Below are 26,911 nucleotides of genomic sequence, written 5' to 3'. Positions count from 1 at the left end.
ACCAATCATCATTCAAGCCTTTCATTCAAATCTGGTGGCAGGCTGCCCAGGGGGCCTGCCGGCCTCCCAGTTCAAACTGGCTTGAGGCAGGGAAACTGCAGGACAAAGACATGCAGAGTTTCGGTTACCTCCCCCACTTCCTGTCCTTTCAGGCACTGAGAGCCTTGGAAGGCTTTCCAAGGGGAAGCCTGACAAAGCCAAAAGACCCATCAATACCTCCCCCACTCAGGAAGGTAGAAGGCTCAAGTAGGAACAGGCCATCATGACCAGGGCTTTAAAAAAGTACAGCCACCATTTTAGGCAAATGGTAACCTGTATCCCGACTGCAGCTGCGAAGACAGCCTGCGGTAGAAGTCCACAAAAAGGTGTGCAAAAAGGTACACTGCCACCAGCCTGTCAGATTAACTTTTAACAGTAGCTAAAAGTTACTGAAACCATGAGCAAAGGGAGACTGTTTCCTCTCAGCATTCCACATCAGGTGGGGTGTGCTTATCTCACAAAATAAAATACAGGAGGGAAAAAAGGGTGTCCCACTGCCCTGGTAACAGTAGTTAATCCAGGTAAAATAAAATAAAAAGCTCAAGGAGCTTCCAGCAATGTTGCACAGAAGTGCAGTGTGCTGCAATAGTAAAAGGTAAATGCCAGAAAACATGGCGGAAAGCATGACTCTCCATTACCAAGTATCAAAAAGAGAAAAAGGGTTCCCAACAACATAGTAAAAGAATGAGTGTTGGGCAAGATTGTATGCCGTACCCTGTGGGAGACTGCACCAGCCCTGTCCTCTTAGCAATAGTTAACCCAACCTTTGGTAGAAGCATGTACTACACAAGTTGGTAGTCACTGAGCAGCCAGGCTTATCTCAAGAGGGGTCAATGTGAGCTGTAGGGTAGTAACAAAGTTTCTTAGTGACAAATATCCAAATAACACTTACACTGAAGGTTTCTTGGTTAAACAATTATTTATTAATTTAACAGTCAGTTTGAATAAGCCTTCTTTTGAAGGGAGCAAATATGTAACACAAAAATATACTTCAATAAATACACACTTAGTTTCAATAACTCAGTAGATAGCCATTTGGGATGGCACACAAACTCTTCCTACACCATAAGGTGACTTAAATAACTAGGACACTGTGGACATTGATATCACAAGTACATTTAAAGCAATACGTAGCTATACATAACACGAGGTGAGGCTTTCCCAGTATGTTAACCTGTACCTACTCTTGGTATTTGAAACTTACTGACAATGCAGCCCTGCGCTGCCTACATGCCTTACTATTTTCTGCTACCACCTGATTACACTGGATACATGCTACCCAAACTTCCTGGCTTGTCCTCTAAGCATTTTACCTTGTAACTAATGTATCAACAATGTAACCTTGTATATGGAACCTCTGTAACCAAACAGGTAAGCAACCTTTTCCCAGCTACACAAGTAAATAATGTCTGACTCTTTGGAGGGACAGATCAAAACACAAAGATGGCGGTTAGAAGAGTCTTTAGGGAGCCAGGAGTCCCAGTGCCAATTGAGCAAAGTCGAGGGGAGCTGGAGTTCTCCTTGAAGGGAAGTAAAAAGTCTTGTACAATGTTATAGAGAGTTTTTGTTGAAAAATAAATCACTGTTGGGCCGCAAACTGGGAGGCTTGTGATGGACAAGCTGCAAGCAACTCTGCAACTGTAACAAAGACAAGTCTCAACTGAGAGCTAGCAATGCTACACAATAAGAGGCAAGTACCCTTTAGTTTACAGTACCTTAGGTCTGAAGAAATTGGTTCCAGCTGCTTTCTGTTCTTGTTGTAGTATAGCAGATCCTGTTGTTCCTGGGTTTCAATCGTGGGTACAGGAGGGAGGATGTCTAGGGACTCCTGCACTACGATTCAATGGTTAGCGTCCGCAATGGGCAAACCTCAGATCAGCGGCACTTCGCTGTTTCTGCTTCTTGCGAATAGCACCACTGCGGGTCGTGGATACCTTTTTTATGGGCTTTCCTCGCTTCTGGGGTCTAGCACTCTGTTGAGGTGACTCAGGCTTGGTTAGTCCTGCTTGGGGGAGTCCGGAGGAACTTCCTGGCGCTCGGGTCCGACTTAATAAAGCTGCTCGATTCTGGTGTTTCTCTCCCTGGCAATCGGTTCCTGCAGCAGCAATGGAAGTACAGCCAGCTCAGAGAGGATTTCCAGATGAGTTTGTCTTTGGGTCGATTGGTCCCACCAACCCAAGGGGAGGAAAAGTCCTTTGCTGGACTTCTCTAGACAAGTTGAATTTTGAGCTTCAGCACTGCTGCAGGGCTTCACTGGGCAAACCAACGGTCCAGGAGTTGCAGCAAGCGTCTCTTCCAAGTTCTTCTTCGGATTCCTTCGCCCAGGGGTCGACTTCCTTCTGTCTAAAAGACCTCACCTTTTTATGCAGGTTACTCCCATTCATTTGCAGCCTAGCTGTCCTCCAAGCACAACCAGCCAGCCAATCACTTTTGGGTGCATTCCTGTAACCAAGGGGATTAAGCACAGGGAGTTTCAGGCACCTCGCTCACTTCCTGTCCTGCCAGATATGCTGGAGCCAGAGGCAGGCTTCGCCAGTGAACCCCACCAAAGACAAAACCAACAAAGGGATCAAACCTGGTTTGGCGTGCAGAGTAAATCTCAAGAAGGTCCTTTCCTACAAGAAATGGGGAGGGAGCAACAACCAGGGCCATTTTGACAAAATGGGCACCCATGGGTGCTTTACTGCAGCTGCAATTGCAGCCCACGGTAGAAACACACAATGGTAGGAAAAAGTAAACCACTGCCACCAGCCATTAATTGTAGGAAGGGTAACATAAAAATATTACATGAGAAACTAGACAAAGTGGATACTAAGTCAAGCCCTCCAGTACCCTATTGTAATATGTAGAAAGTTATAAATGTAAGTAAAGTCAATTTCACTTCACTGCTCTTGGAAACAGTAGTTTTTCCAAGAGAAGGTTTTTAAACATTTGGGAAATCTAAGAGCCTTCCCTGTGCCACTGCACTGAACTTTATATTATTTAGAGACAATCTTAAAGGCCGTCTTGGAGGAGTCATCAGGGTTGGCTTTCCAGTGGGAGAGCGCTGTCCTTTTCTTTGCACGTAGTTCAAGGAGCTCTTGGGAGAACAAAGCGTTGGAATGCTTAATACGCTTAGCTTTCCTTTGGGTTAGTGGGGCTATGGCGTCAACTGCTAGAGTGATGACGGATTTGAAGGCATTGGCAAGAGTTTCTGGATCACTAGAGAAGGTAGGGTGTGAGATTTTCTTTGGTGAGTTGGCGAGAACTTCTAGAGAGTCCAGTGGGGTGGGGTGGGGTGGGGTGGGGAGTTTGCTGCTGGCAGGACTTAAGTTCAAAATGAACGAAGTGATGGTCAGACCAAGGAATAGGGGAGATGTCCGTGACCCTATGTTAGGGAGAATTCTCATAAATGTGCTAATTCCCTTCACCTTAGAGACCCCCACTAACTTTGCTGGATTTGGAGGACTTGATTTTTTTACCTGGAAAGAGTGTGAGCCTTTTTTCCCACTCTTTCATGTATTTTGATGGATGTTTTACACTAGTGTTCTTGGATTATGGAGTTTTAAGATAACTCTATAGGCATCTTTTTATGTGGGTTACACAGCACCCTGAGTGCAATGACCCAGGGATGTCTTTTTGGACTTTCTAAATGTGTAAATACCTTCTCTGGGATAAACTACTGTTTCCCAGAGAATGTAAGGTTAAATTGACTTTATTAGTCTTTCTAAATTCCTAGTCCCAACACACACGATCTTCTTATAGAGTGCTGGAGGGGTTACCTAGTATCCCCTGTGTTGAGAAACTCATGTAGCAGTCAAATGCTACCCTTTTCTATCGAAATGGCTGGTGGCAGTGGTTTTAGAACAAACTACCATGATTTTTCCCGACAGTGAACACCGGTAGCTAAAAATCACGGGAGCCATGTTTTTCAGTATGGCGCCTTAAGCCCCTTAGGGTCCCAGTCTTCTTTTTTCGCCATTTCTTTTTGGAAAGGTCCTTCGTGTTTGTCTCTGCGCACCAAACCAGGTTTGGTCCCTTTGTTTCCATTCCTTTGGCGGGCTTCAAGACTGTAGACCGCCTCTGGCATCGGAGTGTCTGGGGTGGGCAGGAAGTGAGGGAGGTGTCCGAAACTCCCTGTGCTTAGTCTCCTAGGAGACCCAAATGCACTCTGGCATGATTGGCTGGCTAACTGACCGGCAAAGACAGCCACCCTGCTGGGTGAGTGGCAGCTAGGCTGAAACTAATGGGAGAAAACTGTTTAAAAGGCAAGTCTCTCGGACTGGAAAGCAGTCGACCACTGGAACGAAAGAACCAAAGACGAGCTGGAAGAGGAAGGCTGCTGCAACTCCTGGACCGTTGGTTTGCCTGGTGAAGCCCTGCTGCAGGTCTGAATCGCCAAAGCGCCTTTCGACAGAGAAGCCCTTCAAGGACGACTTCTTCCTTGAGTTAGTGCGACCAATCAACTCGTAAGCCACCTGGACACCATTCTCAAGGCTGGTTAGGCTTAACCAGGGAGAGGGACACCAGATTTTGTGCTTGAATCTACAGCTACTGGAATTGAAGTGACTCCATTTTGTTTGCATTTTCCGACGATCCCGAGCAGTGCAGGAGTCCCCCGACATCCTCCTGCTTGTCCCCACGACTGAGGCCCAACAACTTCAGCTGCATTTGTTTCTTCATACTAAGGTATTGTGCCAACAGGGAGAGCGCCACTCTTGCGGTGAAAGTTTGTAAACTTTTCCAACTTGCAGGCCTAATCAGCTTGTGACCCAACATATGATTCCTTTTTGCCTAAACTACTTCGGAGAACTTTTATAAAGACTTCACCGTTTGATACCAGAACTGCTTTCCTATCCAGAACACTAGCCTGTTGACTTTGGCCTAGGCCTATTGACTTGAATTGAACTCTTCTGGTGAACTGAAACTATTGCACTGTCTAACAAGTATATGTAATCTTTTCTCCTTACGTTCTGCCTTTTGCTCACTTCTTAGTAACCAAACTGCCATTTGGCTCCTATTTCAGGGGAGCTCAAACTGTCTCAAAAGCTTAGTTTTGTATTGTATTGGTATATAATATCAAGTTGCCGCCTTCTAGTGAATGTTTTCTAAATGATTGCGTAATACATTAATAAGTGTTTTACCAAGAAACCTTGAGTATAAGTGTCTACTTGTACCACTGTGATTGAAAGACCTCTGTGTCACCTCTTGTACTGCTCACATTCCCTCTTGAGGTAAGCCTGGCTGCTCAGCTCGCTACCACAAAACTGTTTAGTACAGACATGTACCAAAGGTTGGTTTTTGCTTACACCTGTAGTCCTAAATGTATGTGGTGGTCCCAGAGGGTCCTGCATGCAATTCTGCTTAACACCCTAATGGAACAATTGTGGTGGACAACCCAGTCAAGGGTACAGCCTTTAGTGTGAGTAGTCTCCGGGATCGCCAGGATGAACCCTAGGGTGGAAAGGGCTTTGTTAAGGGAGGCTGCTTGTGAGTAGTTTGTATCATTAAGGCCAAGGTTGAGATCTCCCAGGAGAATAGATTGGGAGGTTTTCTTCAGATTGTCAGATAGGGAATAATCCGGGACTTCTTGTAAATCTGATACTGGCCCTGGTGGTCGATGTACAATATGGAGGGCAATATACAGGTAGGAGAAAGGTTGACTTTAAGAGGAAGATGACCACTATTATGGCCAAGTTCTCCTTCCACCCTTCTGATGGGGATGGTCTCTTTAGCAATAAGAGCTACCCCTCCACCTTTCTGAAGAAGACGATCTTGCCTGAAAATATTGTAGCCTGATTGGATGGCAAGGGCCAGGGCTGGACCGGATGCTACGGTAAGCCAGGTTTCTCTAATAATCAGAAGGTCAATGTCATGACTAATGATAAGATCATGAACGTCTAGGGAATGGGCGTTAATAAGGCCACAATTAAGAGGAACATTTTTTGAAGTCCTATAGATGGGACTTGGAACAGAGCTATCAGTATTTGGCCCAGGCAGATCAATCATTGCAGTATTTGGCACAGGCAGATCAACATTAGCATTATGTGGCGCAGGTTGGTCAACCTTCATAATGTTTGCCATGGGCAGATCAATTATTGCAGTATGTGGCACAGGCAAATCAACCATGCACTGTTTGGCACATGCAGATCCACATTCATTGTGTTTGGCACAGGCAGATCAGCATTAACAGTGTTTGGCATGGGCATTAGACTTTGTGGTACTTTAGATACAAAAGCAGGTGGCGGCAAGGAGGCCATTGGCACCGAAGGATCCACTTTCTTGATATGAAACAGTAAAGGGTCAGCAACCATGGGTTACATTAGGGCGTCAGGACGTCGAAAGAAAGCCAGTCTTGATGTTATGGCATAGAACCCTTTTCTATCACTTGCAACTAAAGACACACTTTAAGAACATGGCGTCTGCAGAAGAATGTTCTGGAATGTTAAGTGTGTCTGGTAGTACTAGACCATGAAAACGTATCTGAATTGATGTGACGATATACATTTGTGCACAGAGCTTGGACCTGCTATTGTCATGTTCCACCTGAAATCTGATCTGGTGCCCTTACAGTGCATAGGTATCTACAGTGTCTACAATGTAAAAATCAGTGCATATTACTTGAGATTTTTAGCAACTCCTGTAAAAATTAAATGCAATTTCTTTTTAATCAGCAGTGGATATGGCAAGTGTTTAGTATATATTTCAGATATTTTCTTCCTTTCTGTTATTACTTAGTTCCTCTCAAACATTTATTCTGTTTTGTTTAGAACCACCTTTTGGGAAGAGCCTGCTTTTGTCTTTTGGAGGGTGACAAAATGGATCAGGCTGATGCACAGTTCCACTTTGTACTAAATCAGTCACCAAATAACATTCCAGCACTTCTCGGTAAGTTTTCATGGAAGGGTGGGGAGACGTTTTGGGGTGTTTTATGCAAAATGCTTTGAAATTAAGACTTGACTAGCGGGCGCTAAAGCAGCTCCTGGGTATCCGGCATCACTTGGTGCTCATTATGAGCAACCAGGAACCAGCAAATCTGTCCATTATGTCTGATTCGTTATGCTTTAGGTTTTTTCTATATCTGCCATAATACTTCTTCATACACATTTCCAAGTACTCTGTTAATGTCCCACAGGCATGTTTTTATGGAGCTAGTTCGCCTGGGAGCCAAAAGTAGCCCCTGGGAGCGATTGGTGTCATGCTAACAGGCTTTCCTAGGCTGGAAGCGGGAGCTAAATAGCTCCCGGCAATTTCAAATCATGATGCAATAATATACAGTGTTACTTCTGAAACCTTGATTATCGTTCCCATGCGCTCCCTGTACAATTATCATGATCCGTCCAATTGGAGTAAAGGCAGCTTTTCGTAAGTGTTTTGTTTATGAGCATTGTTTTTGCATTGCTTGAAAGACTTTTGAAGATGCAAACACAATGGAAGCATGAATAATCAGGAAATTGTACACGGCAGATTAACAAGTTAGAAATGCTTTGCTTATTGATCAGCACCACAGATGTTGAAAACTGCATAGCCACTTGTACTCTACCTAACTGTAGTCTCATGTATAGCAGCAACATGGTACCTTGTGTGTGTTTCATCTTACTTTCAGCTTTACTATCAGGCCAACTAACAGCTTCCTATTTGGAGTGTCCTCTGCAGCAATAGACTCTGCCTTCTGGCAGCATGAATGATTTGTGTAATGTCCTCAGAAAAGGGTTCTTTTTACAGTTTTGCCCTATTTCTGTGATCTGCTTATGTGACCTGCAATACACCAACACATCTCTCCAATTCTGGAAGACCCATTTTCTGCCCTGAACAACACCTTTCATGTGTGCAAGTCTATGCCTTTTAAAAGAATAGGCCTGCATATTAGTTGCAAAAACTAGAGCTTTTTGTAAATTGTGTGCGACTATTGCTGAGAAGCTTGTGTTCTATGTTTTCGATCTCCATTCATTTTTTATTTATTTTATTGAGTGCTTTTTAGGCACCTTTACACAATAGAATTGTCTGAAAGCACGATAAGGCTAAAAAGGACTGGAATAGGGAAATTAATAACAATTGCAAAGACAGTGAAATACAGCCTTGGCCCTACTAGGCCTTGTGGCATTCAAACGTGCAAGCGGGAGAGAGAAGGGGGGGGGGGGGCATGGGGTGGACACGTGCTGGTGGAGGGCCTTGTAGTGAAGTGCTAAGGGGAGCCAAGAAGGAGAACCTCAGGCTAAATCCAAGTGCAGGCGGCTCCCAGGGATGGGATGCAGAGCTGCGAAGCAGCTGCCCACAAGGGCAGTGTGGTGGGTGGGGGGTACTGGTATCGACTGTGGAGAAGGGCCTGGAATCCCGTGAAATTCGTGAGGATCGGACCACCGGTCCATGCCCAACTTCCTCGGAAGTCTGCGGATCTCAACCTTCCATACAATTTTTCATTGATGTGTACTGGGGCCTCTTAATTGAAAGTATTGTATTGGTGTTAGGCAAGAATTGATGCAGTAACCCTGTGGGAGACTACACCAGTCTTGTCCTCTTGGTATTGGTTAACCCACCTATTGGTATAGGTCTATACTACACAAGTTGGTAGTGTGACTGAGCAGCCAGACCTATTTCAAGAGGGGTAAATGTGAGCTGTAGATCTGAAGCATCGAAATCCACAAATACAAGTATCCAAATAACACTTACACTCAAGGTTTTCTAGTAAAATAATTATTTAATGAACGGTCAGTTTTAAATAAGCATTCTTTAAAAAGGGCAATGTGCAACAATAAAAATACACTTCAAAATATGTTCAGAATCAAGTCAAAGCAAGTAGATACTCTTTAGAGATGCTTCATACACTTCCAACACCCTGAGGTGACTTCACTAACTAGGACAGTATTGGCATTTATATATCACTTTTGTACTTGGTAAAATTCTGAGGTTGACAAAAAGGCAAGGTTAATGGAAGGACAGGTTCTCGGAGCATGTGAGCACTTTTAAATATCCCAATGAAGTCTAGATAACCTTTCCCGCAATACTAAAAAAAAACGTATCACCTATGAGGGACAGTAATAATCAAAGTCAATGGGTTAGAAGAGTTTGCAGGGAGCCAGGACAGCCAAAGTCGATTTGGAATAAAGTCTATTAAGCTGAGGCACTTCTTAGAAAGCAAAAAGTCTTGCATAAAGTTAGAGAGTTTGTTGTAGAAAATCATTGTTGGGCCACAAGCTGTTGCACTTGTTAAAGTTAGAACCAACTCTAGAAAGCAGCTACTGCAAGTCTCAACTGAGAAAAGCAAGCTACAGACAGAGGTCCTTAGTCCGAACAGTGCCTTAGGTTAGAAGAAGAGGATCCAGCTGGCTTGTGTCTTGGTAGCAGTGTTGCAGATCCTGTGGTCCTGGGCCTCAGTCGTGGGGAAATGAGGGAGGACGTCTGGAGGACTCCTGCACAGCAGTTTGGAGGTTGGTAGCAGCTATGTGCTCTTTTCAGATCAGCAGCACTTGGCAGTTTCAGCGCTCGGTCAACCGCACCACCGCGGTTCTTGTACACGAGTTGGGCTTCCTCCACTCGTTGAGTACAGCACTCTGGTGAGGTGACTCGAGCTTGGGTCATCCTGCTTCGGGAGGGTCCTCTGCAGACTCCTGGAGTTTTTGGCCGGTTTACAGACGTTGCCCTCGACTACGGCTTTCTTGACCCCCCTCGCACTCGGTTGCAGCAGTAAAGAAGTACAGCCAGTTGGGAAAGGTCTTCCAGCAAAGTTTGTATTGGGGTTAGTTGGTCCCACTAACCTAAGGGAAGAAGTTGTCCCTTCCGGAGCTTCTCTTGTTCATCAGAAACAAGTTTTAGCACAACAGCAGGGCTTCACCGGGCAATTCAAAGGTCCAGGAGGATGCAGCAAGCTTTGTTCACTGTTTCTTCGTCTGGTCTTTCTCCCAGTAGCAACTCTGCCTCTAGTCCCAAAACCCTTGCCTTTTAAGCAGATTTCTCCCATTCTCCAGCATGGGGCTTGGCATGGATTCACATGCTCATGAATATTCCCCGTCGTCAGGCTGAGAATCCTCGGTAAAGAAAAAATCAGTTTGTTTCGTTTCTGAACTGTATTTCTACTAGTAGCTAATCACTGGTCTCTGGGTCATACTGCCCCCAGCCAATGACTGCCCTCTACCTAAGCCCCTCTTTTGGCAGCCATCTTCAGATTTTTACCGCACTTTCAAGTGTTGGGAGTCCTCGTGCTTTAGCTCTCGAAGAGTTTACTCTTATATTTTTGGTCAATCGAGCCTCAAGCTCCGCCGTCTTCTCTTCCGATCAACGGGGATCCAGTCTCAGAATTTTCTACGCCCCACAAGGGCATTTTTTTTTCGTGTTTCCACTTCTCGGAGGATTCCAGAAGATTTTGAGGCTTACCCCGCGTGGACATGGCCCAGGACAAGGGAAGCATGACGCATGTTGGAGCTAAGCTGTTCAGGAGCTGCCCTGCATGTGGGCTTCAGAACGTCTTTGAGGATGAGCCCTCTCGGTGCCTCTACTGCCTTCACGAGGAAAAATCGCACGTGGAGAAGGACTGTGCGTTTTGTAAAAACATGTCCGAACGGACGATGAAGGATCGTCATATTCGACTTGCCAACTGGCTGGAGGGAAATAGCCCAGCAGCGGGTGAGGAGAGGAAGAAATCCGAGCAGTCTTCTAAGACCTTTGAGGGTGCTCCAGCGACGGGGGCCCAACAAAAGGCTAAGCACCGGGAGCGCCGATCGGTCGGGCTCCTCAGCTGCCAGGCAGGGTGCATTATCACCGACGCCATCAACCACGAGCCAACGCTCTTGCTCGGAGGGGGGGGGAGGAAATCGGAGAAACCGGGTAAGCTTTGGGAGAAGTCCTGGTCGATCCTGACGGATTCAGCCGAGGGGCCGAGGGGGAGCGTGACTGTGTGTCCCCCCCTACCCCCAAGGTGAAGGCCTCAGGCACGCCTAAGGTCGTGAAGTCACTGATTCACTCGGCTAAGGCCTCGATTGAGGGAGTCGTGGCAGACCTGGCGAAACCTGCGGAGGCTTCCCCAGTGGAGACGACTTCAGGGGCTAGAGTTTCCCTGCCACCCCAGAGGGAATCTTCTTTTCTGCCTATCGAGAAGACCCCCGTGAAACCCCAGCAGGAGAAAGAAGGGGGAGGCGCGATAGCTAACGGACACGGATACCACCTCTGAGGTTGGCGAGAGTCCAAAGGATCCTGGACAAGAAGTTCGAGGAATCCAGGGCCCATAGGAAGGATCCCGACGAGGCGAGCAACGAGTGGGCTGACGAGCAAGATAGGACCTCGGAGGACCCCGCACCCCAACCATCGGTCCCGTTGCAGCCGGTACCCCTCGGGAGCTATCCTGATGGCGATACAGAACCTGTGCACGGAGATAAGGACAAGGATGCCCTTACTCCCCCACCAATGACACAGTGGGGCCTGGTCTGCCGGGGAGCCCGCCTAACAAGCGGAGACAAGTCCATCCTCCTCCCCCATTCCAGCCTTCACCCCCAGCACCTCCTCCAAGGGATGAGACGGGAATGGAGACGGGACAGACGACTGTGGTGACGACGGAATGGACCTCCCTTCACCACTTCCTCGGGGCCCCCCCCCCCCCCACCTACCCTCCGACGAAATTGGCTCGGCTCCTTCCATTCCATGATCGCCAGGGCATCTGAGCTCTTCCAGCTCTGCCCCGAAGAACAGAAGAAGGAAGGTTTCCTCTACCAACGGCGGGAGGCCAAGAGGAAGACTGTCCTCTCAGTCCCGTTACTGGATGACATCTGCGACGAGGGGCTGGCACTCCTGAAGAACTAGTCCACGGTTCTTGCTAGGAGGGACCAGTACGAGAAGAAGTACTGAATCCCGGACTCCGCCCCTATGTCTCTCGGGGCACAGCCGTCCCCGGATTCGGTGGTCTCCGGTGGCCAAGAAGAAAGCGATGTGGGCGACGGCGTCCACTTCAACATTCACACCGGACGGCGAGGGGAAGAAGATGGATGCCATGGGATGACGGGTCATGTCGGCGGCGACGACGATCAAAGCGGCCCACGCCCTTGCGATCGTGGCTCGCTACGACAGGGAGCTGTGGTTAAAGATCGGTCCCCTGCTAGACTTCCTCACGGACCACAAGAGGGCTGAGGCCCTGGAGATCATACAGGAAGGCGAAGTGGCTTCGGACCACGCCATCAGTGGCCACGGACCTCGCAGACACCAGCTTTCGTCAGATGGGCAACAGCGTTTGCCTTCGCCGGCACGGTTGGCTCAAGGCCACAGTCTTCCGTCAGGACGTGCAGACCAGGGTTCTGGACATGCCCTTCGACGGGAACAACCTGTTCGACAAGACAGTAGACGAGTCGCTGCAGGCCATCAAGGCGGACACCAAGACGGCTCGGGTCTTGGGTGTTCTTCAACAGCGACGGCCGTCCTTTCGGAGCTCCGGAGGCAAACAGGGTGCCTCCAAAGGATTCGGCGGCGGTTCCTCGTTGTACCGCCAAGCAGCCCACTCATCGTCGCAGGAGGCCTACAGAGGACGCGGTAAGACAGGAGGATCCCGTTGTCGTCGCCAAGGAGGCCAAGGCAGCAAGGCCATGGTGAAACAGGACTGAACCGGCTGTGGCGTCGGGTCCCCACAGAAGAACCCTGGTGGGAGGCCGGCAGCCGAAATTCTTCAGCATGTGGGAGTCCATCTCCACCGACCATTGGGTGCTTGATGCCCTGGCCCGCGGGCACACCCTGGAATTCCGAAAGAGGGGTCCCCGCATTCCACCCATGGCCAGAAAGAAAAACCACGTCCCACAACTACTTCTGGAGGTACGAGCGATGTTAAGAAAGGGAGCCATAGAACTCATCCCAAAGAGGCTCCGGAGCTCTGGAGTGTACTCTCGATACTTCCTCGTCCGAAAGAAGACAGGCGGGTGGCGACCGAACCTGGACCTTCTTCGTCTAAACAAGTATATCAAGTCCCAGAAGTTCTGGATGGTCACCCTCGAGCACGTGCTGGGACAGCTGGAGTAAGGCGACTTCCTATCGTCGCTGGACTTGGAGGATGCCTACTTCCACATCCCCAGGGGACATCGAAAGTTCCTGCGATTTGTGGTCCAAGGGCGACACTATCAGTTCAAGGCCCTTCCCTTCGGATTGAAGTCGGCGACCAGGGTGATCACCAAGTGCCTAGCACCACTGGCGGCGCGGCTGCGCCTGCAGGGGATCCACGTCTACCCCTACCTGGACAATTGGCTCATCCGAGCAAGGTCAAGAGAACTTGCCGTCGATCACACAGCGAAGACCGTCCAACTTCTCACGGATTTGGGATTCTCGATCAACTTCGTGAAATCCCACCTGGTACCGTCGCAAGTCGCCCTGTTCCTGGGAGCCAAGCTCGACACAGTGCTGCGATTGGCTTCACCGTCGGAGGAGAGGACGAAAGCCATCTTGGGCAAGGTACAATGGCTGTTGACCATGGACGTGACCAGGGTGAGGTCCATCAAGTCCCTACTCGGCATGATGTCCTCGTGCATCTACCTTGTGCGCCTATGCAGGCTGCAGATGCGACCCCTACAGGAGTTCCTCAACGCCCGTTGGAGGCAAGCGGCGGGAAGCTTCGAAGACAGGATCCCTCTCAACAACTTTCCGACAAGTGATCCGGTGGTGGGGCAACCGCGCACACCTAGCAGCGGGCATGGACTTCCAGACCCCGGCGCATCAGGAAACGGTGAAGACGGATGCCTCCCTGCAGGGATGGGGCGCGCACTCCGGCGATCTCCACGCAAGAAGCCTCTGGATCCCAGAGGGGAGAGCTCTACACATCAATGTCCTGGAGCTCCGAGCCGTGTTCTGGGCACTCGGGGTCATTCCTCCCGTCCCTCAAGGGCAAGGTGGTAAGGATCTTCACCGACAACACCACCACAATGTTCTACATCTGGAAGCAAGGGGGCACAACCAGATCCCAAGCCCTGTCCAAGGAAGCGTAGGACCTGTGGTACTGGGCCGTCGACCAAGGTTCCTGGTACCCTTCCATCTGGCAGGAATATAGAACACCATTGCCGACTCGCTCAGCAGGGAGCTACGCTCGTGCCAAGAGTGTGAACCTCGGCAGGATCGGGTGGATCTCCTATTCCAACGATGGGGCAATCCCCAGATGGCGTTCATCACTGTCGCGAATAAGTCTAAGTGCCGGAGGTTCGCCAGCAGGTTTCCCCAGCTGGGGAGCATGGGCGATGCCTTCTCATTCCCCTGGGACGGCCTGTTCCTGTATGTGTCCCTCCTCCTACCCCGTTGCCATTGCTGCTACGACTCATCAGTGAACTCAGACGGTCCCGGTGTAGGATGATCCTCGTCACACCTGCATGGCCGAGGCAGATATGGTTCCTGGACCTTCTGGACACGTCGGCATCCCCTCTGGTCAAACTTCCAACGGACGCGGATCATCCCGCCAGGGAAGGAGGCGCCATCCTCCATGACGACCCAGGATTGTTGAACCTGCAGGCCTGGCTCCTGCAGCACTAGAGTTTGGAGGGTATGATATCCCGGCGGACTGCAAGGAGGTACTTGCGAAGGCCAGAGAGTCTTCGACTCAAGTGCTATGGACACAAATGGAAGAGGTTCTCTGTCTGGTGCCGGGCACAGAAGATGAACCCTCTACGGATTACGGCACCTCAAGTGCTGCCGTACTTGCTATCGCTGGCCAAGGTGGGGCTGGCGCATGCCTCCATCGAGATCCATCTGGCAGCCATCTCCCGCTACACCAGAACTCGGGGACGATCATCTCTGTGGTCCCATCGCCTGGTGAAAGAATTCATAAAAGGACTCTTCCAATCATTCCCGCCAGTGAAGGCCCAGCCCCGGCGTGGGAGCTCAACGTAGTGCTGGCCAGACTCATGGGGCCGCCATTCGAGCCTCTGCATGCGGCACCGTTGAAGTTCTTGTCGTGGAAGACAGCGTTTCTTGTGGCCATCACCTCCGCACGGCGAGTGGGAGAGATACAGGCCCTCTCGTGTAAACCACCGTACCTGACATTCAATCAGACGGGGGTAGTGCTGAGGATGCACCCCTCCTTCGTGCCCAAGGTGCCGTCAGACTTCCGTCTCAACGAGCCCTTGGTGCTACCTGTTTTCTTCCCGTCGCCGGCTGAGAGAACTTTGCACTCGCTGAATGTGGAGAGCGTTGAAGTTCTACGTGGACCGCACAAAGGACCTTCGGAAGACATCATAGCTGTTGTGAATTTTGGACCTGTGAACCAAGGGAAGGCCCTCTCGAAGGCTTCCATTTTCAGATGGCTCTCCGGCTGCATCATGCACTGTCACCGGTTGGCAAACCGACCGTTGCCCGGCCGTCGGAGCCCATTCAACAAGAGCAATCGCTGCTACCACAGTGTTCTTGTCTGGTGTGCCCCTGCTGGACATCTGCAGGGCTGCTACATGGATGTCGATGCACGCCTTCACGAGATTCTACTACGTCGACCGGGATTCCAGGGAGGAGTCCAGAGTCGGCCAAGCAGTGCTGCGCAACCTGTAAGCCTGAAGGTGGGCCTGGTGAGGAGGTAAGAGATGCTTAATGTTGAGTGGTTGATATGCATAATGTTGAGCCTTGCCACCTCCCGTGGTTGTGCATGTGTACTGCTATGTATTCTTGTATTCATGAGCATGTGAATGCATGCCAGACCCCATGCTGGAGAAGGAACAAGTTACTTACCTGTAACTGTTGTTCACCAGCATGGATTCACATGTGAACCCTCCCTCCTACCCCTCTGCGGATCTTCTCTTGGTCCTACTGCCACTTTACGTGCTACCAAATCTGAATATGGCTGCCAGAGGAGGGGCTTAGGTAGAGGGCAGCCATTGGCTGGGGGAAGTTTGGCCCAGAGACCAGTGATTGGTTACTAGTAGAAAGACAGTTCAGAAACAAAACTGATTTGTTCTTTACCGAGTATTCCCAGCCTGACGGGGAATATTCATGAGCATGTGAATCCATGCCAGACCCATGCTGGAGAACAAGAGTTACAGGTAAGTAACTTGTTTCTTCATGCACAGCCTAGGCTGTCAATCACACAGTAGGCTGCTGTCCTGAAAGGACCGCCAGCCAGCCAATCGGGACTGGTTGCATTCAGGCATTCCTAGAGACAAAGGACCGGGGAGTTTCAGGAATCTCCCTCACATCATGCCTTTCCAGACACACTGGAGCCAGAGGCGGGCTTGGCAAAATGAACAAAGGGCTGAACTCTGCCTCAACTCAGAGTAAAACCCAAGCAAGACCTCACAAACAGAAAATGGCGAAAAAGGACCCGGGCCATTTTCACAAAACTGGTCACCCATGGATGCTATACTGCAGCTGAGGAGTCAGTCTGCGGTAGAAAAGCACAGTGGTAGGAAAATTAAAACCACTGCCAACAGCCATTTAAAGTAGTAAGGGTAACATAACCATGTTACATGAGCGTGTACGATAAGGGGCTACTAAGTAACCCTGAAAGAAAAAGGAGACCTATGCTAATAAGCCTTCGGTGTGGGCCGCACACCCTAGATACCCACTTAGGGTTAATCAATTTCTTAATGCTTCTGTATAAACTCCAATTCACCTTTGATCATTTCAGAAAGGGTGTTTTTATTGTTCCAAATGGTAATTGGTAAATTCAAAGAAATCTAGCTTTATTGGTTCAACTTCACCAATAAGGCTATTGCTAAAGGCTGAGGCAAATAAAAACCCATATGGCTAATGCATTTCGGAGTCTATCCTTCTTCAGAGCCTGGTTATTAATATACTGCACACATTGTAGTTTTTATATTCCAAAAAACATCATGTCAATTGGTGAGTTTTAAACACATCCAAATAATGATTTGAAATCAAAGTCCAACAGTGAACAATAATAATAATGCAAATGACAGTTTTTGAAAATTGAACAGGGCGCCCACAGGTACAAACAAATATTAAACAAAAAAGAGAATAAAGAAAAGCAGGTATCAGTTTGTCGGTTCATCGTTTCTTGAATTGCACTCATGACATAGCTTTGTTGTTATGTCCCGTATTCATAACCATGCAACATTTGCATTTTCAAGTTGATGCTTCATTCAGTATTTATTTACTGACACTGTGACGCCTTCGTGTTCAATAATAGTCTCAAATGTGTTTGCAGTTCTATTGCTTTTGTCATGCAGTGCAAACCGTTATTGTGCTAAAGTGTTATTTCTCAAACTGTGCTGTGTGAGTGGGGATATATTGTGACTGTGCATAGTGGCATGCACCTAACGTCACTGACCTGATTGCCGTAGTTTTCATAGAATGTGGTTGAATTCCGTGTTCCTTTGTTCGTTAAGCACTGTGGAACAGTCAGGAGACCCGTTATTGTAACTGCTATACATGATGTCGGCACAATCGCTTAGTTCGCAGCGCGATCGCAGATGTTTTATGTTAAGTCTGCTTACCTTGTGGTGCAAAATGACGAGGACTCAATGAAGAGTTTGACCTCAATTGCTTTTTGTAACAATAATACTGTTCTGTTGACCTTTACCATAACATAAGATGCACCATCATTAACAACAAACTGTGTTACCATAGGCTTGAGAAGTGTGCATGTGATACTGTGGATTCATGAAGAGTTAATTAACCATGGTTAGCACATTACTTTGGATGAAAGGTTTCACTATCAACTCCCAGGGTAATATCAAACTGTGACATCAGAGGCATAAGTGTGTATGGGATACTGTTAACTTAAGAATGATTAATTTACTTTTTGATAATAGGCTTCACTATCCACACTCAGGGTAGAGCACATGGCGACCATTTGTTTCACATGGCTATAACACAAGTATCTAGTCTTCCCCTGTGCGCGACACAGGGACAACAATGAAGACACAACAGATAAAATCATTAATCTCCAACGTTAATTTAGTCTTAGTCACCGTACTGGCGGCTTTGCTCGCACTTACTTTAGAACTAGCACACACTTTTGTATAATGTAGACACTCGATCTGAACACAACCTTGTAAGCACTCGAAGGTGGCATGCTCCATGCATTACCCACTTTTTCAGTGTGAACAGCAATCGATAAGATGAGCCGCAACATGGCACACTCATGTTCGTACCCATTATCAAACCAGGACACGTGTATAATTTACTGAGTTGATTTAATCAATTTTATGTACATAGCCCACACATCTTATTTACAGAGATGACCATCCCTGCGTTACATTTAATGCACAACAGTTTGAGAATGATTTTGCCCCCACCAATATGGCTGACGCGTGTGTAAGCGTGCGGCCATATTGTGATCCAAACGTTATGGCAATGCTACGAACCGCGAGTTCCAAACGCTGTTCGTGTGAGAGTCAGCAGGACTCGTCAATCTGCACCTCAAGGTATGCCGACTTAACATAAAACATATGCGATCTGCGATCGAGCTGCAAATTAAGCGATTGTGCCGACATCATGTATAGCAGTTACAATAATTGGTCTCTTGACTGTCCCACAGTGCTTAACGAACAAAGGAACACGGAATTCAACCGCATTCTATGAAAACCACGGCAATCGGGTGAGTCGCAATGTATCCCCATTCACACAGCGCAGTTTGAGAAATAACACTTTAGCACAATAACGGTTTTTACTGCATGACAAAAGCAATAGAACTGCGAACACATTCGCGACTATTATTGAACACAAAGGCGTCACGGTGTCAGTAAATAAATACTGAATGAAGCATAAACTTGTTATGCCCCCTATTCATAACCATGCAACATTTACAACAAAGTTATGTCATGAGTGCAATTCAAGAAACATCATGAACAGACTGATTGATGATACCTGGTGTTCTTTTTTTTTTTTTTTTCCTCTTTTTTGTTTATTTGTTTGTACCTGTGGGGGCGCCCTGTTCAATTTTCAAAAATTGTTGTTTGCATTATTATTGTTCACTGTTGGAATTTGATTTCAAATCATTATTTGGATGTGTTTAAAACTCACCAATTGACACGTTTTTTGGAATATAAAAACTACAATGTGTGCAGTATATTAATAACCCGGCTCTGAAGAAGGATAGACTCCGAAATGCATTAGCCATATGGGGTTTTATTTGCCTCAGCCTTTAGCAATAGCCTTATTGGTGAAGTTGAACCAATAAACCTAGATTTCTTTGAATTTACCAATTACCATTTGGAACATTAAAAACATCCCTTTCTGAAATGATCAAAGTTGAATTGGAGTTTATACAGAAGCATTAAGAAATTGCTTAACCCTAAGTGGATATCTAGGTTGTGCGGCCCACAGCGAAGGTTTATTAGCCTAGGTCTCTTTTTTTTTCTTTCAGTTTACTTTTTGTGCCCTACACAGTGGCACATGATGGGGGGGGGGGCCTGCACCCCACTAATGAACACTTAATTGACATGATAAACAGTCACTACAACGAAGGAAGATATTATAAAGCAAGCTGTGCACTCTCGCCTCTTCTCTATTACCAAGTAACCCTCCCAGCACACAACATAGGATGCTGTGTACTGGACCTACAAAGCGAAAAGATAAGTAAAGCCAATTTCACTTTACTATTCTTGGGAAGGGTAGTTCACACAAGAAAATGTATTCAAATCTTGTGAGAAATCTAAAGAATTTCTCTGGGACACTGCACTAAAGGCTGTGTGTCACCATACAAAAGGTACATGCCTATGGAGTTTGTCAAACTACAAAAACTGAGGAAACGCATAATCCAAATCGGGTCAAAACACATGAGAGCGTGAGAAAAAGTTCTCGCTCACTCCAGGGTTAAAATTAAAAAGTCCTAAAGCCCAGCAAAAGAGCTTGGGGTCTCTAAGATTGAAGGGGTTTAGCACAGAAAGGAGAATTCTCCCTAACACTCGTCCTCCCATCCCCCCCCCCCCCCCCCCCCGACTAAGGGACAGGAGGATGCACTCCACTCCTGGATGAATCTCCTATTCTAGTCGTTGATACTTTCTGGAGAGACCATCAGCATTTTGGTGATTACACCCTGACCTATGTTCTATGGTAAAATCAAACCTTTGGAGGCTGATTGACCATCTCCACAATTTTGGATTTGCCCCCTTCATCTGCATTAACCATCTCAAGGGTTGGTGGTCTGTCTGAATAATGAAAGTAGAACCATACAAGTATGGTATAAACTTATTCAGAGTGCACACAATGGCAAACATTCACGTTCTATAGTTGCCCACCTTGTATCACGGTCCTTCAGTTTCCTACTGATTAAGCAAATAGGGTGTTCCCTGCCTTTCTCATCCAGTTGTCTCAAAACTGCACCTATCCCTTTGTTAGAAGCATCTGTTTGTACAATGAAGGATTGGTTGCAGTCAGGAGCTCTCAAGACTGGAACTTGATAAAGGGCTTTCTTCAGTCCTTCAAAAGCCTTTGTGCACTCCTCGTTCCTCCTGACCTTCCTGTGGAATTTGGGTGAGGAGATCACATTCAAGGGAGAAGCTATAGTGCCATAATTATCTATGAAGTTCCTGTAACACACAGAGAGAACTAGTAAGGCTCTCACTTCGGTCTGAGTAGTAGGGGTGGCACAGTCTTGTGCAAATTGTACTTTGCTAGGCAATGGCCTTATTTCACCTCCCCTACCTCATTTATTGATTTATATTTATTTAAATTCATGATAGAGCGACAGATCGCCCGAAGGCCTCACATGAAATAAAACCAGACGGTCAGATACGAGTAGGAAAATGAGATCTGAGAAGCACAGAACTAGGGGGCGATGAAGAAGGTCTTCAGGTTCTTTTTAAAGTCGACCTAAGAGGGGGAGGATTTGAGGTGAAGTGGGATGTAATTCCAAAGTGCTGGAGCAATGACATCAAAGTTCATTTTTCCAAATTTGGCAAGACCGAAGTGAGGCTGGGAGAGTCTATCCTGTTCAACTGACCTGATGGAACGTCCTGGGACGTAACGTTGGATGCGTGCTGAGAGGTAGCTAGGTGCAGTGGCGTTCAGGCATTTGAACGGGGGTGCGAGTATCTTGAAAGATACCCTGTGCCTGATTGGAAGCCAGTGTCATTTTTTTCCGGGCTTCAGTAATAGAATGCCGCCTTGATAAACCAAGCACCGCTCAGACTGCACCATTTTGGGTAGTCTGAAGAGCTGCAATGTTGGCGGAAGATGTACCGGCCAAATAACTGTTGCAGTAGTCTAACCTTGAGTTGATGAGGGTGGAAGCAAGGAGAGACCTATTGCTTACGGATAGAAAGTGGCGCAGTGAGCAGAGCTGCTTGTTAATCCAGCCACATGTGGCACGCGTTTAGCCACACAAGTGCATCGAGAGTTCGGTGTCAATAGTGACCCTGAGCGTCTTGACGCTTTGGACAACGGGAATGCAAACATTGGCAATTAGAAAGGAAGCATAGTCCACAGAGAGATTCTTTAGCATGTGACTGGAGGCGGCTATGAGGAGCTCAGTTTTGTCAGCATTCAAGGCCATAGAGTTCTGAGTCATCCAAGAGGGAATGACTGAGTAAATAGCCGAGATGGCCTTTGAGTTGGCGGAGTAAGAGCCAGAGAGTTCAAGGATGACCTGGGTGTCATCCGCATTGTTGGTATACAGGACACCCAGGTCATCGAGCAACAGAAGAGAAAGTATATAAATGTTATAAACAGTGGGAGAGAGGAAAGATCCCAGAGGAATGTCCCGTGTCAGCAAAGATGGAATAGATGAGTTGTGAATAACGACACATGCGTCGCGGGGGCCCAAGAAAAAAACCAACCATTGGGTGGTTAGCTCGGTGCAGCCAACAAGGGATTGCAGTCTGGAGGCCATAAGCTTGTGGTCCACTAAATCGAAGGTGGCTGAAAGATCTAACAATATAAGAAGAGCTGGGTGGCCACGATCAAGGACAAATTAGATTTGAAATGGAGCATTGCTGTTTCCATGCCATGACGGGCACGATAGCCTGAGTGGCGAGGTCCAAGTATGGCATTGTCCACAATTATTTTTTGTAACTGAAGGTAGTTCACACGGTCCATAACATAGTGCTTAGGTAGAAGTGGATCGAGATTAACTTTCTTGAGCAAAGGGGTGATCCAAGCTATCCTCAGATCAGTGGGTACCAGACCCTCGAGGAAGGACTGGTTACTCAGTTTAGTTACCCATGGACCGATGGTATCAAGACACTAGAACAGCCTGGATGGCTAGGCATCGCCCTTGTATGAAGTTGGTTTCATGTCGAGAATGATCGTGTTCACTTCAGATACAGTAAGAGCGGTGAAAGAAAAGGAGGGCTTATCAGGGGAGGTGTTGTCAACTTGGCCTGGCAGCGGTGGAGAGGAAGGTGGTTACATAGGGCTGGAGCAGAGCTGCTCGGGAACCGCTTGTGGCGGCGACAGGGAGTTAACCTGTTCGGCCATGGCGGTGCACATAGAGACTGATGCAGGCAAAGAAGGGACCAGAGTGACGTTGGTCTGTGGTGAAACACTCGCCTCCAAATCTTTGCAGAAAAAGAATTGTGAATGGTTTGACACCATGTGACATCAGGTGATGCCTGGACAGTGGTCTGTGTATTGGAGTTGAATTCCTGGAGGATTGAAAAAAGTTCCTTTTGAACTCTATTTTGCTTGTACGATGCGATTATTATAATGGGCAAATTTTGCTTTGATGACAGCAGTTTTAACAGCAAATTTATAGTCCGCAAGCGAGGTTGGAGAAGGTTGTTTCCGCCGGGCACGCTCTGCTGCTCGCCTGCGATGCCTGAGGAAGAGAATGTAATCATTGAACCACTGCTTTGAAATTGTTTCGGGTTTAATAAGCCTAGTGCTAATAGGGGCAAGGTCCTCACTAATTGGGTCGAGTGTAGTTTTCATATGCACTGAAATGGCAGAGGAACTTTCGAAGTTCAGCATGTTGTCTAATCTTTATTCAAGCTCCTGAGATAATCTATCGGGTGTACGTTTTTTAAAAGATCTAGTCATGACAAAGTCTAGGTATGATGTCCACTCTAGGAGACGTAACGGGCATTGTGATGGAAAAGGTGAGCTGGACGTGATCAGACCAGGGACATAAGGTACTGATGATGGGGCTTGATGTCCAAGGTAGACCACTTTTCTCTGACCAATTTGGCATTTACTAGCCTTTATAGTCAGATGGGCCTCTTCCAGAGTCTGCAAAACATATCGTAGGTGGTGAAGATGCTCTTCCCAAGTGGGGCTGAACACTGCAATGTCGAGTATGCGATGCAGAAGTCCTCTAACCCATTCAGAACTTAGTTCAACATCCTCTGAAGTTGTAGCTGGTCCATTTGTGAGTCCAAAAGGCAAAACCATAAACTGGTATAAGCCTCCTGGGGTGGAAGTTTTTCCCCTTGGCATGGTCTGTCAGCGCGATTTGCCAATAGCCTGAGGTCAGGTCAAATGTACTGAGGAACTTGGCTGAGCCAATTTTGTCCACCAGCTCATCTGTCCATTGGTAAAGGATGGACTTCAGTTGTGGTGACTGCATTAAGAGCTCTATAGTCCACACAGAATCTCAACTCATTGGCACTAATACAGCTGGACTAGCCCATGAACTTGTAGATGGCTCAACCCCAAGATCAAGCTTTTTCTTGACCTCTTCCTTTATGTGGGTTCTGACATTCTGTAGCCCCTGCTTTTGACAGGGAGACTGTAACCAGTGAGAATATCATGCTGGCTCCAAGGGGTCAAGCCTGGTGTTATTGAAAACAGGGAGGGAAACTGATTTAACAGATCCTTGCACTCCTGTTGCTGCAGAGTCAAATCTGAAGAGTTTCACTCCTTCAAATGTCTCTATCAGGGAGAATTCTCAGAAATGTGCGTATTCCCTCTACCTTAGAGACCCCCAGCAACTTTGCTGGATTTTGAGGACTGTAGCGAGTAAGACCCTTTTTCCCACTCATGTATTTTAATGTGATTTTTGTACACTGCGTTTCTTTTTAGTTGTGGAGTCTGACGAACTCCATAGGCAATCATTGTTTACATTGTGTCACACAGCACCTTTAGTGCAGTGACACAGGGAAGTCTTAGATTTCCTAAGGTTTAACTACCTTCTCTGGGACGAACTACGGTTTCCCAGAGCAGTAAAGTGAAAGTGACTTTACTTACTTTTGTGACTTTCTAGACCCAGCGCACACTATCTTACAATAGGGTGCTGGAGGGGTTACCTAGCACCTCCTTTGTCTAGCTTCTCATGTAACAATTTTGTTACCCTTTCCTCACTGAATGGCTGGTGGCAGTGGTTTTGTTTTTACTACCGTGGTGGGCATTTACCACAGGCTGCGTTCACAGCTGCAGTAAAGCACCCAAGGGTGCCATTTTTGTCAAAATGGCCTAGTCTTCTTTTTTCGCCATTTCTTTGTGCAAAGGTCCTTCTTGAGATTTACTTTGAGCCCCCTCAACAGAGTGTGGGGCCCCAGAAGCAAGGAAAGTCCATCTTGACAGCCAGGAACCACTGTGTTATTTGCGGTAGACGCGAGGAGCTGAAACACTGAACAGCCACTGAAAGTGAAGTTTGCCGTTTGCGAGTTTTGACCGCCCAGTGCATTGCAGGAGTCCCCTGATGTCCTCCTTCTTGTCCCCACTACTGAGGCCCAGGAACGGTGAGATCTGCAGAGCTGTACAGGAACAGGAGTCCTCTGCTGCATCTTTTCTTCACTGTAAAGGTACTGTACAAAGTCTAAGAGAACTTACCTCTTGCTGTAGAGTTGCTTGCATCTTCTACCATTCACAAGTCTTAACAGCTTGTGGCCCTACATTGATTCATCTTTTTCTTTAAAGACTTCTGAAACCTTGTGCAAAGACTTTTGTACTTGCCTTCAAAGAAGAGCTTCAGCCTATCTAGACTCTTGCCTATTGACTTTGGCTTAGCCTGTTATAACTGAATTACTCTTATCGGTGGATCTGAAAGTATTTGCCTTCTTAAGAAATATTTGTGGTATTTTGTTTGCTCTAATATTCTTTCCCTTTGATTTACTCCTAACCAATTCTGAATGCCAACAGTAATACATTGTCAACAGCACCCTAACAATTGAAGTCACCGGATGGTGTAGGTCTCTGCTGTATTCCATCCCAAATGGGTATTTACTGATTCTGAATTAAGAGATTGTGTAATTTGGAAGTATTTGTGTAGTGTTTAAAAGTACTCCCTTCTGAAGAAGCCTGGCTACTCGTCCACACTACCAACCTGTGTAGTACAGACTTATACCAAAGGTTGGGTTACTACTGCCAGGAGGTCAGGGTTGTTGTAGTGCACCCTATGGTACTGCATACAATCTTGCCTAACAGTCTCATCTGAAGGTTGACCACTGAAGAGATGAGAGAGGCCCACTCTCCTCCTCTTGATCAGAGGCTAGAAGCAAAGCTCCTAGTACTGGTCTGGAAACATAAGCCTTCAGATGGTTAATGTGATCGACCCTATCAGCCTCCTTGGGGTTGCCTAAGTCCACTAAATAATTGACCTCTCAAAGTCTACCCACAATCTTGAAGGGTCCAATCCATCTGTCCTGTAAGGCCCTCTGCCTTGTAGGTACCATAACCAAGACAAGCTGGTCTGGAGTAACTGCCCTATGTTGGCCTTCTGGTCATGCCAATGTTTGACTGAAGCCTGACCCGCTTTCAGGTTTTCCATAGCTTCTGTCATCCGTGCCATCATCTTCCTTAGGCCTAGCACATAGTCTGTGACTCTCACTGGCTGTAGAGAAGGAGCACTCTCCAACTCTTCCTTGATCAGGGCCAAAGGGCCTCTGACTGGATGACCATAAAGAAGTTCAAAGGGGCTGAACCCAACCCCTGCTTGTGTTGTGCTTACCTGGTCTCTGCAGGGATGTTGGGGCACGGTTGGAGCCTTCTCAGGACCTGGCTCCCTTGGATCGACTTTCTCCCCCAGCTACTGAGTTATCGAGGACCCAGGATGCTGGCACTCTTCCTGAGAGAAGACGAGAGACTGTGAATGGCGTGGTGGCGTCGGGATTCCCCTCAACCCTTTTGTGCCAGAAAGTAGTGAGCAAGAGTTTGCCCAAGCAAACTCACCTGTTTTAATGTAAGGATGAGCTATCCGTCTTGCTTTCTTCAGCAGGGGCGCTGTGGATGGACCTAGTGTCATGATCTCTGCTTCCAAAAGGTCAGGGTTTTCCCAACTCCCTTGGAAGCAGATTCATAACCCAGGTTCCGAGTGCCAACCAGTCCCAATTGGGACCTTTTGGACCCAGTCCTGGCGCCAGTGGCACCAGGCTCATAAATATGCCCAGTCCCAGCGCTGGAAGCGCCAGGCTCATAATGCTTGGGTGGACTTACCTGCAGCAGACCATGCTGCTTACTTGCCTGCCAGTTGAGCCTCTGATCCTCTTCTGTTCGGAACTACTTTTCCTGTTGGGTGGGGCAGGAGCCAATCCCTAGGTTCAGAACACTGGAACTCTTTTGGAAAGCAGGAACTCTTTTCTTACGTAGGCGTGGCTGTGGAAGGAGACACCTAAGCACTACAGGAGGCTATTTAAACCACACCCGATGGATGAATCTTGCTTTGCGTTATTCTGCATCCTCTGCAGAGGAACGCTCATCGTGTCTTCTGCATCTGATCCTGGGCCTAAGGAAAAAGGCTTACCATCCTGAATCCAGTCTTCAGCAACACCTGTAAAGACCAGAAAGAACAGGTTAGCATTACGGTCTTCAGTGACAGCTCTTCACTTACCTGGGCCATCGGCTGTCACCAACGCCTCGCGCTGCATTCTGAAACACAAAGGCTTACCTACTCTTCGTGCGCTCCGGAGGTCTTCACACTGCATTCCGGCATCTGAAAGACAAAACAAGGTGCGTTTAAAGACATTGGGGAACTTTAATACTCACGTGCCATTACTCCTTTCCACATCTAACCCAGTGGGTATTCCGGCACCCTGCAGCCGCTCCGAACTTGTACCTGCAAAATAAAAAGACAGTTAGAGCGCATCGTGAAGCAGGCAACAAGCGCTTACTTACATGG

General features: G+C 47.5%; 1 protein-coding gene across 1 annotated transcript in view; it reads left to right on the top strand.

Annotated features, from left to right (window-relative positions):
- The window catches only part of CTR9 (CTR9 homolog, Paf1/RNA polymerase II complex component), an 861,351-nt gene that overhangs the window by 102,921 nt on the left and 731,519 nt on the right, over positions 1–26,911 (top strand). Inside the window, exon 4 of the mRNA XM_069623650.1 lies at positions 6,789–6,906. Within this exon, the coding sequence (XP_069479751.1) occupies positions 6,789–6,906 (118 nt within the window). The remainder of the gene's footprint in view (positions 1–6,788; positions 6,907–26,911) is intronic.

The sequence above is a fragment of the Ambystoma mexicanum genome, chromosome 11 (assembly GCF_040938575.1).
Source record: "Ambystoma mexicanum isolate Mex_15411 chromosome 11, UKY_AmexF1_1, whole genome shotgun sequence".
Taxonomy (NCBI): domain Eukaryota; kingdom Metazoa; phylum Chordata; class Amphibia; order Caudata; family Ambystomatidae; genus Ambystoma; species Ambystoma mexicanum.
This window is presented reverse-complemented; position numbering and strand designations above follow the sequence as displayed.